Source organism: Gordionus sp. m RMFG-2023, chromosome 3 (genome assembly GCF_954871325.1).
Source record: "Gordionus sp. m RMFG-2023 chromosome 3, tfGorSpeb1-WG-v2, whole genome shotgun sequence".
Lineage (NCBI taxonomy): Eukaryota > Metazoa > Nematomorpha > Gordioida > Chordodea > Parachordodidae > Gordionus > Gordionus sp. m RMFG-2023.
In genome coordinates, this window is record NC_088777.1 from 16,283,274 (window position 1) to 16,302,368 (window position 19,095).

The 19,095-nt window shown below is 25.1% G+C and overlaps 1 protein-coding gene across 2 annotated transcripts; it reads left to right on the forward strand.

Moving 5' to 3' along the window:
• The first annotated feature begins 4,557 nt into the window (after positions 1-4,557).
• On the forward strand, positions 4,558-14,874 carry LOC135927360 (mitogen-activated protein kinase kinase kinase 7-like). 2 transcript variants are annotated; one of them, XM_065463326.1, is made up of 12 exons: positions 4,558-4,693; positions 4,734-4,844; positions 4,912-4,980; positions 5,025-5,070; positions 5,168-5,306; positions 5,388-5,512; positions 12,245-12,373; positions 12,911-13,041; positions 13,200-13,374; positions 13,714-13,968; positions 14,323-14,492; positions 14,629-14,874. In XM_065463326.1, exons 1-12 carry the CDS (start codon positions 4,634-4,636, stop codon positions 14,767-14,769), a joined length of 1,551 nt encoding a protein of 516 aa, XP_065319398.1. In that variant the 5' UTR covers positions 4,558-4,633; the 3' UTR covers positions 14,770-14,874. The 2 variants fall into 2 exon arrangements, with proteins under 2 accessions (XP_065319398.1, XP_065319399.1); XM_065463327.1 differs by having other exon boundaries at positions 13,717-13,968.
• Positions 14,875-19,095: the final 4,221 nt, after the last annotated feature.

Here is a 19,095-nt window from a genome sequence, read left to right on the forward strand (position 1 = left end):
GATGTGTTTGAAATTTGCGTAAAATTTTAATATATTGGGATAAATTTCTTAAGCACGAATATTATTGGCAGTTGTGGAGTATATATTAGATAAAAAAAATTTTAACACTTATAAATATTAGTCGATCTTTATTTATATGCAGGTTATAATGTTTAACGTCAAACGATCAAGCTGAAAACTGTTTACTGGGCTCAAAACATAAATATATTTTATTTTTGTATATATCTACATTTTACGCATGTACTTAATAAGTAATGGCATTAGAAATTTATTATAAAAATAATGATTTAACTGTTTTAAAAAAATGACTCAATTAGGACAAATACCAAAAACGATAAATTATAAGCTTTTTTTAAAATTGATTTCATTTGAAAGAGAATTGTTGATGCAAATTTAACTAGAAAAAACTTTCGTGTATAAAGTTCTAAATTAATGATATTTATTCGCCTAAAAATTATCTCATTTTTTAAATTTATTTATCTAAATTCTTTTTGGGAAACTATATTTGCAATATGCTTGATTTTATATGTAAAATAAATGTTATTATCAGTTTTTTAAATTTTTTTTACATAAAACTTAAAAAAAACATGTAAGGAAAAGGAATGAATAAAAATTACAAAATATTGTAGCAAAATAAAATTAAATACGACAAAAATAATTTTAAAAGAAAAGATATTGAAATCTTGTTTGGGAAGATTGTTATACCCCCTATTTTGTTTTATTCTCCATAATACTCCAAAATAAATGGTCTACGAGCATTGGAGAAATGGGTACAATTTTTTACAAATAAAGATAAATCCCCAAAAAGATGTACGTTATCTATTTTAATTTTACTTTAATTTGTCCTCTTAAAACTATTTTTTTTTACATTTTTTTATGTATCCCAATCATGTACTTTTTTAAATTCTTTGAGCTTAATTATAAACCACTTATCACTCAAAAATACAATGCCTTTTTAATTTTTTATGCCATTTCTTAAAATATACGAAGCCAAAAAATCGTACTTTTATTCATTTAACAATCTATCAATTATCAGAAGTTTTTTGAAATGATTTAAAAAACATATTTCCATGGTTTGCTCATTTTTGATGTATATGTTTCATAAAAAAAAAAATTGAGAAATGTTAAACCATTTAAAATCATTAAAATATTTATTTAACCTAGAGAAAAATATTTTTTTTGATTAAAAGTAAAGGCAATATTTGAAACAAATATAATAAAAATAGATAAAAAATCCAAGTAGATGTATTGAAATATATGTAATAGACATTGAATTTAATAGGTTGATCTTAGGTCAGAATCTCTAAAAGAAATGGATGGAAATATAAATGTGTGGTATTAGAAAAGTATAAATTTTTTGAATAATAAAAATGTATCTTTAAATGAATCAAAGTTGCTTGACCAATTTTACAACCTTAAATTATTGTTTATTTAAAATAAAATGATCATTCTAACCATATCTAATTGACGAATGTTATAATTCAAAATGTATAAATATATATTACGATATATTGAGATACACTACAAATTATAATATTAATTAAAATAAATTATTAAATTAAATTAAGAGTTTAACAGGTCCTTGGGAATACAACATATTTTTTGTGAAAAAATGAATCTTGATACAAGATACTAGTATTTTTCAAAATATCAAAAAGATACAAGATAAAGATACTTGTATCTTTTGCTTAAATAAAGTATCTTAAATACAAGATACTTTTAAATTATCATTACCAATTAAATTAGAATAGTTTATAAAATACAGTATTTAATATTTTGTGAAGATAACAACAATTTAATAAGAATGAATATTTAATAATTAATAAAATATTTAATGATGGGTTAATTATAATAATCAGGCATTTTAACATTAGTATTAGCCCATGCATATATTGAAAAGGGAGACTAGTATTTTTAATGGGAGTTAAAAAATTAATTTGCAAAAGAATATTTAAAATCATTACTTTATATGATATCAAATTTTTCATATAATTTATCATTAGACCTTTGCATTTCTGCGTACTTAACATTGTGCCAAAACTAAATAACCTTTCAATTAGAGATGATGAAGGTATTGCAGTATTATATACATAGGCGTAGCCGGGGGGGGGGGGGTAAGGGTAAATCCCCCCTTCAGAAATTTATCACTTTTTGTGAATATCATTTTAAGCTAATAAAAATATTCCCCTTAGTTCTCCCCCCACTCCCTGACCCTTAAAAATGTATGAATATATCTTAAACAATAATTTGAAAGAAAGAATGTAAAAGTTGATATTTTTTTATAAAACTATTCATCATAATTTATACATTTTTGGAAAAAATAATTTATATATAAAAAAAGTGAACCAAAAATGTTTTTTAAAAATGGAATATAAGCCGAAGATAAGTCTTAAAACAAAAGTGAAATGTATTATAATTATTAATAATAGATCCATATAATTACTAAATAATATAATATATCAAATATAATTTTTTATAAAGTGAGTAATTTTAATTTATTTATCTTAATAAAAGTAAAATATAATTATATAACTATTGATAAAATTATCATAAATTAGATAAAAAAATTAAGGCACAATACAAACAGTGGAAAATAATATGTGGTAGATTTACAGTATATCTAATTTTATCAATTATCATATGACAATCAAATAATTTTTACCATTATAGCGAATTATATATTTTACAGAAAACTATAAAATATTGATAAGGACATCAGAAAATATCTTTTAAAGACTATGTGGGATGAATAATATGAAGATTAATTTTTAATATTTAATTTTATTTAAAATAAATAGAAGGCGTTAAATAATTGAATGCAAATTGTTGCTCTATTTATTATCAAGAGCATAGATTAATAAAATTTGTTAAAATATTAAGTGTAATTCAAATATGTCTGTAAAAGTGGAATTTTACCTAGTATTTTGTAACCAATTCTATATAATAGAGGAATATCAACCATATGTCTACTAACTTTTTATAAATAAATTTCTTATAGTTGTTGTATGGAATAAATTATTACCATGCTTTTATATTAATGTATATACAATAATTTATTATATCTTATATAAACTAAAAAATATATTTAATATTTGTTCCAGGCTTATTTTTTTTATTAAAATTAACCAAAAATATTTAATGACTATATATAGACTAAGGTAACCTAGCCGAAGGCCGGGCAAAAGCGGGCCGATTGCTCGCCCAAAATGGAATCTGGGGGTGAAGCCCCAGAATTTTTTTAATTCCCCACCCCCCTTAAGAAAATCCTGCTTACGCCTATGATTATATGTATAAAAAATTTAATAGAAGGATAATAATTAAGCATTTATAATGTATTTCAACTTTCTCATAATATAATTTAAAACCTCCAGTTCAATGTTATTTGTATTATTGAATTTAGCAACATTTGTCAACAAAAGAAAAATAACCATCATTTTCTTTATTAGATGTCAAATCTATTGTTGTTATAGTTTGAGCTTGAACTGGTCTACATTTAGGGCTTCTTTTGTTAATATATTTTGAAAGTATTTTTTTTATCATCCGACTCAATCCATAAATACCTAAAATATAGATGAGAAATTGATGACAAAAAAGCTTCATTATATTCCATAGGAAAATATTTTCTCAACATTTTTTGCCGATATCATCTTGGACAGCTTTTAATAAAGGTAAACAATATTGTAAACTTAGATTTTTAAGATAGCTTATGCCCCTTTTTGTGTTTAATCCAATGTACCATTTTCTTGTTTATACAGGACATCTATCCTTACAATGTCTTTTTTAACTTTTATTTAAAAAAAATTTCTATATATGGGATTTGATTCAGGTGAACTTATTTCTATAATATAAATTTTACCTTCTTCTTCACTCTAATGTGTTAATCATCTTACAAATTAAAAAATATTACACAAAATTGGTAATGATATTCTATCGAGTTACATTTATATATAAAATATAATCTTTACTTATTTAGTTTTGGTGTTGTTATTTTTTTTATCTAACTACCTTAATATGAGTTGTAAATTTTTCAGCTAATTTTGGTTGCAAAATATTTAAAATATGGCGGAAAAAAAATATGAAAATTAATTCAAGATTCTCGAAGAAAATAAGATATATAATGAAATATGTAAAATTTTAAACATGAATATTAAAAAAAATCTGTATCTGTTAAAATGAAAATAATACAAGATTCTTTTCAGAATAAAGGATCTTAGATAGAGATACTAGTATCTTATCAAAAATGTCAAAAAGATACTGAAAAGATACAAAAGGATCTTGTATCTTAGATATAAGTATTTGCAGTACTCCTCAACTCTGATTATAATAATAACAATTAACATTAGAATATCGAAAGACCTTTTTAATAGCAACATTAAAAAAGGAGCAGTATGTAATTATTTAATTGTTGTAATATTATTTAGTGTAAAATAAAAGATTCTATAATCGTAATTAATATAAAAAATATATGCCGGCCACACTAAGAAAATATTTCAGATAATTAAACAAAACATTTATAAATATTTAAGCAATCGTAGAAAAATCAATCAAAATATTTACATATATTCGACAATGATTGACACTTGAAATCGTGTTAAGATAGTTTGAAGAGAATCTATTTTTAACACCTGTGTATATGGGAACAATTATTCCTTTTGTTGAGCAAATTGAATTCTCAGAGCTTAATATATTTGAAGTAAGCCATTTAAGATAAAATATCATATATTATTTATAAGATAGTAGGACATGGGACCTATGGGACAGTTCATAAAGCTATATGGAAACACAAAGTAGTTGCTGTTAAGATGTTTGAAGACAAAATGGAAAAGAAATCGTTTATATCAGAAGTATTTATCATTTGTTAATTAATTTTAGTTATTTTTTAAACTTATTTATAAATATTTATAATCTTAGATACAACAATTATCCCGAGTTAACCATCCTAACATAATTAAGCTTTATGGAGCAAATACTAAGTCAATAGTAAATAATATGTTTTGAGTATTTAATTAAATATATCTCTAAAGGTATATCTAGTTATGGAATATGCAGAAAATGGATCTCTTTATAACAGTAATATATATATCAAATTTATTATATGTTAATAAAAATTTACTTTAAAATCATTATTTATAATATGATTATAATTTTAAATATATTTATGATAAAGTATTGCATAGTAATAAGTATAAACCAGAATACACAGCATCACATGCTATCAGCTGGGCTCTTCAATGTGCCAGAGGTGTATCATATTTACATAACATGAAGCCCAAACCAATCATACACAGAGATTTAAAACCTTTGAAGTATTTTAAATTTATATATCTTTAAGTATAATTTTTATTTGTTCATAGATATCAATTTTTTTCTATATAATAAAATTATAGCTTGTTATTAATTAATGGTGGAACAGTGTTGAAAATATGTGATTTTGGAACTGCTTGTGATTTTCATACTCACATGACAAATAATAGAGGGAGTGCTGCATGGATGGCACCAGAAGTATTTGAAGGTAAATTAGTATATTTAATTAATATAAATTAAGTGGCACTTATTTTTTTTACACACTGAAAAACTTCATGGTTTTTTTTCCTAACTTAAACCATGTTTTTTGTAATCAGATTCAAACAGTTGTTAAAAAAGAAAGATTAATTAGTGTATTTTATTATTAATTCATCTCATATCAATTTTATAAATATCTTTTGCTAGTGTTGTTAAATAGTCGAGTTCTCCTGACTCTGAGTCATGAAAACTGTCGTGACTGGAGTTTTGAACTTGAGCTGTGAACTCAATTTGGCTTGAATTCTGAAATCAAATTATTATTTTTTTTGTTGGCTGTCAAAATTAATTATATTATTTAATCAAAATTCTTATCTTATCTTATCTTATCTGGCACGTTGGTCATAGACCTGCCCAAAATGAGCGAACGTGAATTTTATGAAGGCCCACCCTTCATAAAATTATGCCGATTTTTTTTCTCAAGGATACCAACAAACCTTGTCCAGTTGTAGTTTAACTAAATGAGTGGAACTTACACTTTCCGATATTGTAATTTAATAATTAATTATAAAAAGACATATATCTTATCTGTTTTTTTTGTCTTGAATAGTTATGTTCATGATAAGGAGTGAGTTAAGAATATTTGAATCCATAGACATCAAAATTTTATTTCATTTGTTAGGTTATATTCTTCCAAAAGATGAACCGGAAAATCTTCGCCATTTGGGATGGATAGATGAAAAATCATTTAATCAAAATTATTAAACCAGTAATAAAGACTCTTTTTTTCATGACTAAACTACGAATCCCAAGGTGCTAATTTAAAAAATTAATATTGAATCATGTTTAGCTCTTCAAGTGGATTCAGAAAATGATAATATTAATTATTTTTAAAAAATAATAAAAAATAAAATATTGAATGAAATTATGAATCCCTTATAAAAAAAACAAGAATTTGATAAAATTAATATACACAGTTTATTCAGAATTTATTATTAGGAGAAACTTGTGTAAAACATTGGTATTTTACCCTTTTCCAGGGCTGTGCCGATATTAAATATCGGATCGGCCGATACTCAACGTTTTCCAAAAATATCGGATCGGCCGATACTTAACGTTTTTCAAAAATATTGGATCGGGCCGATATCTGTAAAACCCGATCGATTCGATATTTTACTTTTCTTTTTTTTTATTATTTTACGTATATTTATTTTACATTAATAATATCTTCTAAATAATTTTTTTTAAATAATGCAAATGCACAAATTTTATTTATTTTTTTAAATATATTCTTAGTATTTTGAAAGTTTTTTTATAAAAATAGAAAGGAACACTCAAAGTTTTATTTATTTAAATATTTTTAAATAATAACGCCAATTTTATTATTTATATTAGTGATCAGCATCGGGCCTAATTTTTTAAGCCCGGCTTGGCCCAAAATTTTTTTAAAAAAGGTTTTGCCAGCCCGGCCCTAACCCGATTTTTTTTAAAAAAATTTACCGGCTCAGCCCGATTTTATTTAAATATAGAAATTAATTTTTATAATTACTCAAAATAAAAGACATATGTTATATGGCGTTTAGTTTCAATAAATAAAATCAAAAATTTTTATTTTACATAAAAAATTCAATATAAAATTGATAAATTTAGATTTAGATATATTTAAAAAAATTCCAAAATCCGACCCGACCCGGCCCGAATTTTTTTAAAAATATTAGGCCCCGCCCACCCGAACCCGATTATTTTAAATAGAATTAGGCCCAAGGGTACGGGCTGGGCCTAACTTTGCAGATCTCTAATTTATACCTTAAATAAAGAATTTTTTAAAATATGGTATCTGAATTATGGAAGTATTTTACAAAAGACAAAGATAATTTTGCAAAATGCGTTATCTGAGGAATTCTGATATCACGGGGAGGAATAATGAAAAATTCATTTAATACTATCAATATCCGTAAACTTTTTTTAATTATTGTAGTAATAAAAAAATTAAATTAAATGCATAATTAGAATTTTGCATAAAAAATATTGATTTCTTAATTACATTTGGTTCAAAATGGGTGGCGAAAAATCAATACAAATATCGGATCGGTTTTGAGCCAATATCGGAAAATATCGGATCGGGTCGGATCGGCGAAAAATATGTGGATCGGCACAGCCCTACCTTTTTCCATAAAATTTTGATACAAATAGAATAAATTATAAATTTATATGTAGCCATCATTTACAAAAAAAAAGTTTAGCTCTACTACCTATAATGCTTTAGGGACTACAATTAATTATGTGAAGTATGACATCGCTATTTTACCCCATAACACAGGGTAAGGTGGTTAAAATATAAAATTGAACATAACTTTATTGGTTTATTCAACAAAATATTGAAATTTGACATCCATTCATCACTTTTAAGTTTAAACTAATCAATACAATATGGGGATGTAAAATATTTTATCAAAAATAACACATTTTGAGTGTACCCATCTTGGACCATCGTACATAACAATTATTTTTTCTTACCCTTGCGAATATTTTTTAAAATTTTATTCCAAATAATACACACCCTATTTATTAATTAATCCTTTTTGTCCAAATCTTATCGGGCCTAATTTTTCAAACCCAAACCGAAATTTTTTTTAAAAAAGTTTTGCCGGCCCATCCCGAACCCGAAATTTTTTTAAAAAAGTTTTCCCGGCCCGAACCCGAATTTTCGAATTTATTTAAATATAGAAATTATTATTTATAATTACTTAAAATAAAAGACATATGTTATTTGTCGTTTAGTTTCAATAAATAAAATCAAATATTTTTATTTTACATATAATATTTTTATTTTACATAAAAAATTCAATATAAAATTGATAAATTTAGATACATTTAAAAAAAATTCCAAGGTCCGACCCGATCCGGCCCGAATTTTTTTTACAAATATTAGGCCCGGCCCAAACCTGATTATTTTATATAAAATTAGGCCCGAGCCCAGCTCGAAGCCCGTTCGGGCCAGACTCGGGCCGGGCCTAACTTTGCAGATCTCTAATAGACTTAAATATTTAAAAATCATCTCTTTACAGCTTTAATCAGACGGAATATCTTAAACGTTTTACCCATAACAATTTTACCCCAGCGTGATATATATTATGCAAGTCGTGCGTGACTTATAATTAAGCTATAAATGTCCGATAAATTTTATTTTATAGCTTTGACTTTAAGGAATATGCATACGAATTTATAAATTATGAGCTTTAATATATTTTACTTAAAACAAAATAAACTAGGTGATTTTTTATAATTGGAAAAATATGTCAAACTAGGAAAATTTTTCAAAGATAAACTTAGGTAAGAAATTAGATATAAAAATACATCTTCAAACCAAATATAAGGTATTTATGCTCACATTATTACTCTGTCAATCGTTTTATCTCGGCCTTCCCTAATCTAATACAAGATTCAACAAGAATGAAATAATTGTTTGAGACTTTTTCAAAAATTTAAATGGTTGTTACAACCTGTAAACTTATTCAATATCAGATACTTACGTATTTATTCTGTTTAATATCGATTGGAGGAATACCAGATTCGTTGGTATATGGGCTGTTAGATCTGAAAATTATATAAGATTATTAAAACTGTTGATAAAACAAATAATTATAATAGTTGGCAAAAATTATGCTGATAGACATGCATATCGAGAGGTACCAGATAATTACATACTAGTGAGTATGATAAAAAAAACATCTAAGCAATTAATTCATTGTCATACTGGAAATTCAGTATATGAAATATATGCATCATTGATCTCATTAGATTATCTTATGAATTTACTATATTTATTTGGCTTCTCACCAAACCGGAGTGTTCTCATTCTCATAGATAAAAATGTAAAACAACAAATTTTGTTCTTTTTACAAATGAATCTTGTTCTTTAAAAACCAAAATTAAATTGCCAAAAATGACATTTCAGGAATATATAAATGACAACAATTTTTTAAAGTGCACACAAAAAATATAAAAAATAACGATTTTTTTTTAAACGTGGATTTTTCTTTTTGATTAATCTTCCTTTTCTCTTGAGACTTTTTCTTTTTTGATAGGGCCTTATCCTTTTTTAATTGAAACTTTTCCTTTTGGGAAACCCTGTAAAATTGAAATAATACCAATTTTAATTCCCTATCTATCTTATCTATCCTTCACTTCTATCTTTTCTTTAAAAAGAAACAACTTATTTTTATACAGCGATTCGAACTGAACCCGAGAATTTCCTGAACCAGGGTATCATTGTATTGCTTAAAATCATATAATTAATTGAGATTTTATAACATTTGAAGTTTTATTAAATTTTAAACAACTTAATTCATTTACGCCATTTTTAAAATTTTTAAATTTATTCTCAAAGTTTCCTATTGAAGTGTTAATAAATTTTAAACAATTAAATTCATTTACGCCATTTTATTCTCATAGATTATTAATTAGAGGAAAATGAAAGAAAATTATTATATTGGATTTTAATTTAGAGAATTTTCATATTCTAACTTAAGAAATGTTAAACAAAGATATGTAGGGCAGTTTTTGTAAACTTATTAAAATCATTTTATAATTTATATATGCTAATCATTTATTTTTTGTTCAGATTAATTTTTAGCATATATTAATGAAGTGGATACTATAAATGAAATTAAATGTATATATCTGTTTTTTAATTCTATGAAATCATTGCTATTTAAAAAATTTATTCTTTAACTCTTTTATTTGAAAGTTTAATAAATGTTCCTCAATTCATCATTTTGCTATATAGATTTAAGCTCAAAGATAAAATAATATTTGAGAAGCATTTTACACTTGATACAATAGAAAATAAATAAGTATGCTCATATTAATTAAAAATGTCAATAATCATTTGTCTATTTAGAAAGACATCTGGAAAGAAATCACAACAATGAATATCTAAAATACCAGGAAGTGTTATTTGCAAAAAAACCCAAAATTAATATAGAAACCTTTTTTCCAAAAAAATTTATAAATATAAATTTAACAGCTAATATAAGTTCTATCTTAGAACTTGTTAATGTAAATGGTCGACCTCTGAAGATTCGGGATTTCAAAGAATCATAAGTCAACTTTTATCTGGGTTCAATTTAGTTATTAACAAAGAAAATTTATCCCGAAATATTAATAGAACAGTCCAGTTCATTAGGGACAAAATATCAAGAGAGGTAAGTTTAAAAGTTGATGCAGTTCAACGACTACACAGGTCAGTTCTTGGTATAAATATTCAATTTATATCAAAGTCCATTATAATTTTGAGAACTCTTAGAATTGTAGAGCTGAATGAAAGAAGTACAGGAGAATATATAAAAGAGATAATACTAAAAACTTTACAAAAATTTAAAATTAATAATGAACCAATTACTTATGACAATTGTGCAAATTTTATCAAAGCTATTAAGCTCTTGCAGCCTGAAATTGATTATGATATAAGGGGTGAATCAGCAGATGATAAAAATATGGATGTGAATGTATATAAATATGATATCGATGATATACAGAAACTTTTTTATCAACTATTTTATCCTATCTGATTTATAGTGTACATTGTGCAGCTCATAACCTACAGCTTGCACTTCAAGATTCAATAAAATTATCACTCATTGTGTATACTCTTGCAAAAGCTAGTAGCTTAAATTTAAAATTAAGACATCCCACTTATCAAAAGTTATTAAAAATTATGAAACTCCTTAAGCCTGCGTTAGATTGCTATCGATGGCATTCAATCCATGATATGGTGCATTGAACTAGAAAAAAATAACCATTTTTCTCAATTATTATATTCTTGTCTAAGAACAGAGAAGAAAGGTTTATAAAAAATGAGATTCTTTTAGCTGCCATATACCCTGACCTAAGATACAAGATTAATTAAAAGCTTAGTAAATTAATTATTTTGGATTTATATTTAAATTGTAATTTTACGGAATTGCCATTTATTTAAATATAAACAATATTAATCCTTATTAAAGATGATGATAAATTTGTGCGAATGTCAATTTATGGAGTCGGATTAAAAGATAACAACGCCGATTTTATCTGATGATATTAGTTCTGATGAAGTTATTGAACAAGAAGATGATCTAGAGAAATTGATAAAACTTAAAGAAATGCAGGAGAAAATACCATAACGATTGTAGAGAAAAGTATTGGAAATAAGAAGGAAAATATTTCGCATTTTTGGGAGTGCCAAGCTGGAGTACCCTGATTTATATATTTTATTCAAAAATTAGTTGCTGTTTTTGCAACCTAAGTTAATTTATCATATTTTCATATAAATATATTTAATATAGGTAGCGTTCAAAGATATTTTCACATTTAAAATTCATTCTTTCATCACATTGATCGAGGATGAGTGAACAGCTCTTGGAAGTATTATGCTAAAACGTCTAAATAAAATTTTTAAAATTGATTCATGACTATGCTTTGTATTTTTAACTATATTTTGCCAATAAATAAAATAAAAAAGTTTATTTTTTACACCAAATTTGTATCTAATTTTAATTTTGAATTAAATATAGAATTTTTTTATCGAAAAATTCTTAAACCCGAGCTGAACCCGGAACCAAACACGGGTTCAAAAATATTTCCCTGGAACCCACCTATTTTATTTTACCTTAAACTGAGCCCTGGCAAAAATTTTGCCGAGTTCGCATCTCTGTTTTCTTATTTAAATAAAACACTGCTTGCATACATATTCTTATTCTAGGTTGTAATTATAGCGAAAAATGCGACGTTTTTAGCTGGGGAATCATCTTGTGGGAAGTCATTACCCGTAAAAAACCATTCGAAGAAATCGGCGGACCTACTTTCAGAATCATGTGGGCTGTCCATAATGGTAATTAAAAAAATATGTTTATCATCTCATTAAAAAAACGAGTTAAAGAAAATAATATAATTAATAATAAAATATAAATGTATAAAAGATAATTTCATCATTTCTTCTGAATGTCTCTTTATTTTAAAATATATTAGAGAAATGAAGAATGAAAGAAAGAATATAAACATAAAATTTATTATATCTTACCTTCGAATATGGATAATAACTATTGAAAGTATCTCTGCTCCTATAAATAGATTAGATCAAGAATAAAAAATAAAGCATTTGAGATTAGAGGTCTGCAATTGGCGGGGTTTTAGTCCACCTGCGCCATCCCTTACTTCGAGCAGGCATGATGGGTTTTTAAAAATATTTTAAACATTGGGCGGATGGCGGCCTGGATAAAAAAATTTTTTAAATAATGAGCGGGCGTGGGCAGGTGATTTTTAAATATAATTTCAAAACGAGTGGGATTTTTGGCTAAAACCCGCCTATTTTCGAACTCTATTTGAAATCCCCAAATAATTTAAAAAAAAACAAATTTTGTTCAAATAGGTACCAGACCACCTCTGATAAAACAATGCCCCAAGCCTATAGAAATATTGATGACCAGATGTTGGGATAAAGACCCTAGCACAAGACCTTCTATGATTGAAGTCGATTACGTTATGACTCATATATTTCAAGTTTGTGATAAAAATAATTAAAGAAATTAGGAGGGAGAAATAAGTAATTAGGGAAAGATAATACCTCACAATGAATGAATGTTTGAATTTGTTTATAAATAAATATTTTTTCAATAGTAAAGTATTTTATTTTCCAAATTTATACACCACGAACAAAGTTTTTTAAAGGGGCTGACGTTCCTTTACTATTACAACCCGATTTTTCTGATGACGACCGAACTTGGAACTCTGAGCTCGATTACTCGTCTTCCAATTCGTCATCTTGCCAATCAAAATCTAATTTAGAACAATCGGTGACTAAGGAAAATATATATGATTCACCCAAAACTAATGGTTCTCTTATTTTTCTTGTATTTATAAAATACGAATATAATAAATAATAAGTTCTATGCGTTATAAAAATTATTAGTTTAAGATGAGATGTGAAATTGATCTTACCAACCTTAAAAAAAGACTAATTAGTATTGAAAAACTAGGACACGTCTTATTAACTAAATATTTTCTGATTGGCCTATTTCAATGATAATAGTTGTAAAGAAAAAATATTATCCATTTTTCAAGTTAAAAAAATATTGCTTATACTTGATAGTGTAACGGCGTTATTGTTACTTTTTAAAGCAAGGTCATTCTAAATTGTTTTTTTTACGATAAAATAACTTAATTAAAAATTAGCAGAAATCGAAGAATCTTGTCAAACCCCGGTTTTTAAATCATTCCTATCGATCGACAATATAAATCACATGATCAAGCCATGCGGTAATACTCGCAGAATTTCGGATTATTGCTACAGAGGTTCTTTTAAACAAAAATTACATCCTCCTTTGAGTATAAAATGCGATTTGGAAAATGATATTGATAAAATATCAATACATAAACGATCTTCCAAAAAACATTGCTTATCGCTGGACAATCTGGATGACTTGAATCGTAATCTAATTTTTTTTATAAAAAAAGGTACCTAGATTTATTATTTTTTTAAATTATTTTTTAGGACTTATTACTTAAAATTCTAAAACATTCTGTTAAATATTTAAATGGTTTAGACTTTATTCAACATAGCTAATTAATAATACTGATTTTATTTTAACGGTTCATTAATAGGAAAATATTAGTACTCTATATATTTTTAAAAGATTTCATGGTAAAACTATATTCAAAACAAATTATTAGAAATTTAATGATTTTGTTAAATTTTTCCGAATTATTAGTTTTTTGCAGTAAGTAGGCCAAAAGTTGATTCAGGATATTTATAAATTACAAACAACAATTTATATTGCTTAGGTGATTACCCAGATCTATATTGGAATAATTCATCAAAAAAACTTAAAGAAAATAAAATGGAACTTATAAAACCAAAATTAGGGATACTTTATGCTCAAATAAGAGAAGTCAATGCCGCACTCCAGCAGAATAACGCTCAACTTAAATTCTTACAAATCTCTCCTACAAAAGTTTTACTTTCATTTAATAATATTTTTAAGGTTGATTTATACTAATATCACTGGACAAATATTTTTTATTAGTATTTATATATAAATAAATGTCAACCTATTTTTATAAATATTAGCCTATTAAATTTTTATATAGGAAATTAATTCTGCCCAAATAATACAAGAGCTTCGGAAGGAGAGAGATGATTTGCAAATATATTACCAGATTTTAATCGAACGATTAGAAGAAGTGAAGTTAGAAAGTCACGATAGCCAGAACAAAGAAACAGACGTTTGATATATTTTTATATAATATTTATTGACCAATTATTTAAAAACAATTGTATTTAAATTTAGTATTTTATTTCATTACTTGAAATTTAATTTATAAAAATAAACGGTATTTAAATTTAATATGATTGTGGAGTATAAGTAGCATGACAGATAATATATAGGCCCAATTCAATAAAAATAATCGAATAGTGCACTATTCGTATTCGTTTTATTATAAAAAAATGAATAATTTAATATTCGATTTAAATATAATTCGTCTTTACAATTCATTATTAACATATTTTTAAATTTTTAATAATTTGTTTATTTATGATATTTTTTTTTCTAACAAAAACTCTCATTATGAGAGCATAAATTATGTAAACAACATTCTTTATATTTTGTTCTCATTCAATTAGAGCATCTTATAAAAAATAAATACTCCTATTTTTACCGTTTTTTCGAACAAATTCTCATTCGAGCATTTATTAGGGAAAAAATTTTCACACTTAAACTTATTAATTATTCACTAAAAGTCATAGGAAAATCTATAAAATTATTTAAAAAAATTTCTACAAAATTTATTTGCATAAAATCAGGGACCCGAACCTTTATTCATAACGGTTATAAAAATTCATGAAATTTATAAAGATTCTGTTCAGCCTTATAAAATAGATTTTAAATTATTTTTTATCGAAGCAACACAGTCGTATATGATTTTAATTAATAATTATGAACATTATTTATTAAATTTCCAATCACTTAAGTAAATATATTGTTTATTTATAAAATAGATGAAAATAATTTATATTTATTATAAGTATCTATGAATACTATATAAAAATTTTAATTTTTATCCATTTTAACCTTGATCATAGAATTTAATGACTGCTCAATAGAAATATTATGGCTAGATTCCGTTGATGGCAAAATAGATTTGAAAAGATTTATCTTTTTTATAGTTAGGGATACATGTTCTTTAGAATGAACGGACTGGGTTAACTGGTGGGGACCATTTAAATTTTTTCTAAAGAAAAATAACATGTTTATTTATATCATAAATACAATAAAAATTTAAGGTCAGAGCAAACAAATATTCTAAGATTATGAATTCACCATAAATTTGTATAGCCACATCATACGAATGTTAGTGATCTGCATTGGGCCTAATTTTTCAAGCCTGGCCTGAATTTTTTTAAAAAAAATTTGACCTGCCTGGCATGATCCCGAACGAGTTTTTTTTTATTTGTACCGTAAAGCCCGACTCAAAATAAAAATTACTTTCCGCGCGTCCTGATTCATATAAATATAAAAAATTGAATATTTTTTATTGTAAAAAAAAATTCTACATTTAAATATTAGCGCTTTGTTTCTAAAAAGAATTTTAAAATATATCAATTTATTTGACAAAATGTAATGATATCATGATTTGCAGATATCTAATGGAAATTATTAGTTTAAAGATATAAAATTCCTCACATCTAAGAAATAATGTAAAAACTTTGCATTTAAAGACAACACAAAATCTATTTTTGATAATAAAGGCTATAATACTAATGCTTAAAATATACTCAATTACCAATATTCAATAAATAATATATAAAATTAAACCTTATTGTTGTAATTGTAAACCAAATTACAAAGCCGAAGGATATTCAAATCTACTCAAGAAAAAAGAATTAAATTTCGAATGCAAATGATTTAAAGAAAGAGGAATAAAAAAGAATGATTATTCAAATTAAGATTTTTTCAGTTTGTTTGTAAAACATTATGTAAATGAATTATAGAAAAGTATATATATATTCGAGGATATTTGTAGAGATCATGATTTTACGAACTTAATTATAATTTTTTATTATTTTAATTTTTTTTTAATTAATTTAGTTTGATTATATTTTTAACTTATTATTTAATAAAGAGTTAGTATCATTTTTTTCTAACCTTTCTTATTTGACAACGATTATAATCTCTCAATCCTTTCAAAACTACAAAATGTTACAATGATGTTGGAGAGTGGAGGCGACAGGGCAATTTCAACAATTCAGTCTAATTAACTCTCCCACTAGCCTCAGCAATATAAATATCAATCCCATATTGGTACAGGAGATTCTAAATAAAGGGGGAAGGGGATGTATGAAATGACGATCGACACAAAGACAAAGAATTAGGTCAATGAAACATGGTGTCAATATCAATGGTCGTAATTCGAAAAAGAATAGAATTAGTCGTTTAATTAAAAGGAATTCGTCACAAGAGATCGTTATACGTACAAGTGATCGATGTAGCTAAAAGAAATTCGTTATAAATTTTTATTAAAGATATATGGTTGACTGTTATTTAAGTTGATAATATTTAGCAAAATATCAGGTTGTTGATTAACCAAAAAATCTTCATAAAGAGAAACGGCTTTTCGTCATTAGAAAATTTATGCCGCAATCGAGCTCAATTAGAGATCGGATTTTTATTTTGGATCAAAAGATACAAGAAATCATTATCGTATAAGAGATCTTAAGGCAAAGTGGATATATTGACAAGAAGACCAGAATGCTATCGTTAATCGTTGACAAATTATAGCCAATTGCTTATCAAAACTTTAGTATAGGAGAAAAAATCGAACAAGAAGTCGTGGAAACCATCGTTACTCGCAGACAAATTATCGTCAGTGGTTTACCGTCATTAGTTACTAGAAACCGTTAGAAACAAGCAAAGACTAGGATAATGTGGGAGTAAAACGAGATATAATTAAAGGAGCTAGAAGAATGTATCGGGAACCATGCCTTACTCGCAGAATGGTGGGACTAATCTAAGTGGAAGGGTGTTGTAATTGTAAACCAAATTACAAAGCCGAAGGATATTCAAATCTACTCAAGAAAAAAGAATTAAATTTCGAATGCAAATGATTTAAAGAAAGAGGAATAAAAAAGAATGATTATTCAAATTAAGATTTTTTCAGTTTGTTTGTAAAACATTATGTAAATGAATTATAGAAAAGTATATATATATTCGAGGATATTTGTAGAGATCATGATTTTACGAACTTAATTATAATTTTTAATTTTAATTTTTGATTATTTTAATTTTTTTAAATTTAGTTGATTATATTTTTAACTTATTATTTAATAAAGATTTAGTATCATTTTAGTTCTAACTTTTCTGATTTGACCAATATTATAGAAAAATATATATAATCGAGGATATAAGTCTGATTTAGTATCATTTTATTCTAACCTTTCTATATTTGACAACGGTTCTAATCTCTCAATCCTGTCAAAACTACAAAATGTTACACTTATAAATTTGGTCATTTTGAAATTTATATGGGAATATGGCCCTTCTTATCTGGGTAGGTGGTAATATTATATTTTAATTAATTAAATGCAACTAAATCACTACAAATTGGTTATTTAGATATTTTGCATATTAAAATAAAGAAAATAGGAATATGGCTCTCTATAAGAAGCATTTGAAAAATTGTGGATCAATTTAGGTCATGAAAAAATTAATACATCCTTCATATGGATATTGAACAAATATTTTGATAATTTAATAATTATAAAATAGACTGATACCTTAAAACGACGTGAATATATTTAAATATGTAATACCACTAGAAAAAGAATGTAAGCGAAAAATATATAAATATATTTATTATAAGTTTCGAACCGGTTCTAATATAAAAAGGTTCCTTTTATACCGTCGAAAAATAATTGTATCGGTTCGGACGGATATTTATAAAGGTTTAGCGGTTTATTCAGGTTCACTCTGGTCCCTGCTTATAATTTTGTGCATCAATGGTATTGAATAAAATTATATAAAATAATCGAAGTAATTTTTTTTTTAATATACAAAAAAATAATCAATAAACTTATTTTTGAATAAAAAGAAAGTTGTTTTTTTATAAAAAGAATAAAAAAATATTCTTATTTTTTTATATATGAAGATAATTTTGCTTTATAAGATTGGAAAATAATGTAGAATCAATTTTTTTTAATGAAAAAGATTAAGAATGACATTAATTAATTTTCTTTTCTAAAATGACCATTATTATGACATCTTGAAAATGCTAAAAGGAAATAAGTCCATTGATATAATATATATTAATTAAAAAATGAAAATCGCATGTGCATAATAGTTGGAACTTGGAAAGAACATATTTTATTGACCCAAGTAAAGAAAGTTAAATAATGAATTTATTAAATTTCTCAAATATAAAGGTAAACAATAATAATTTAACATTTTGATAAAATTATTACTTAAAATTTTTTTCCATTTTAAATCTATAGATACCTGTGAAGGATATTTTTCTCATGTAAAGGAATATATAAATCCTTGCTTAGCCATACACCCATTA

Coding starts and splice junctions, on each gene's coding strand:
- LOC135927360 (XM_065463326.1), top strand. CDS start 4,634: ATGGGAACAATTATTCCTTTTGTTGAGCAAATTGAATTCTCAGAGCTT. Junction 5,513..12,244: donor GGCACCAGAAGTATTTGAAG/GTAAATTAGTAT, acceptor TTCTTATTCTAG/GTTGTAATTATAGCGAAAAA. Junction 12,374..12,910: donor CATGTGGGCTGTCCATAATG/GTAATTAAAAAA, acceptor TTGTTCAAATAG/GTACCAGACCACCTCTGATA.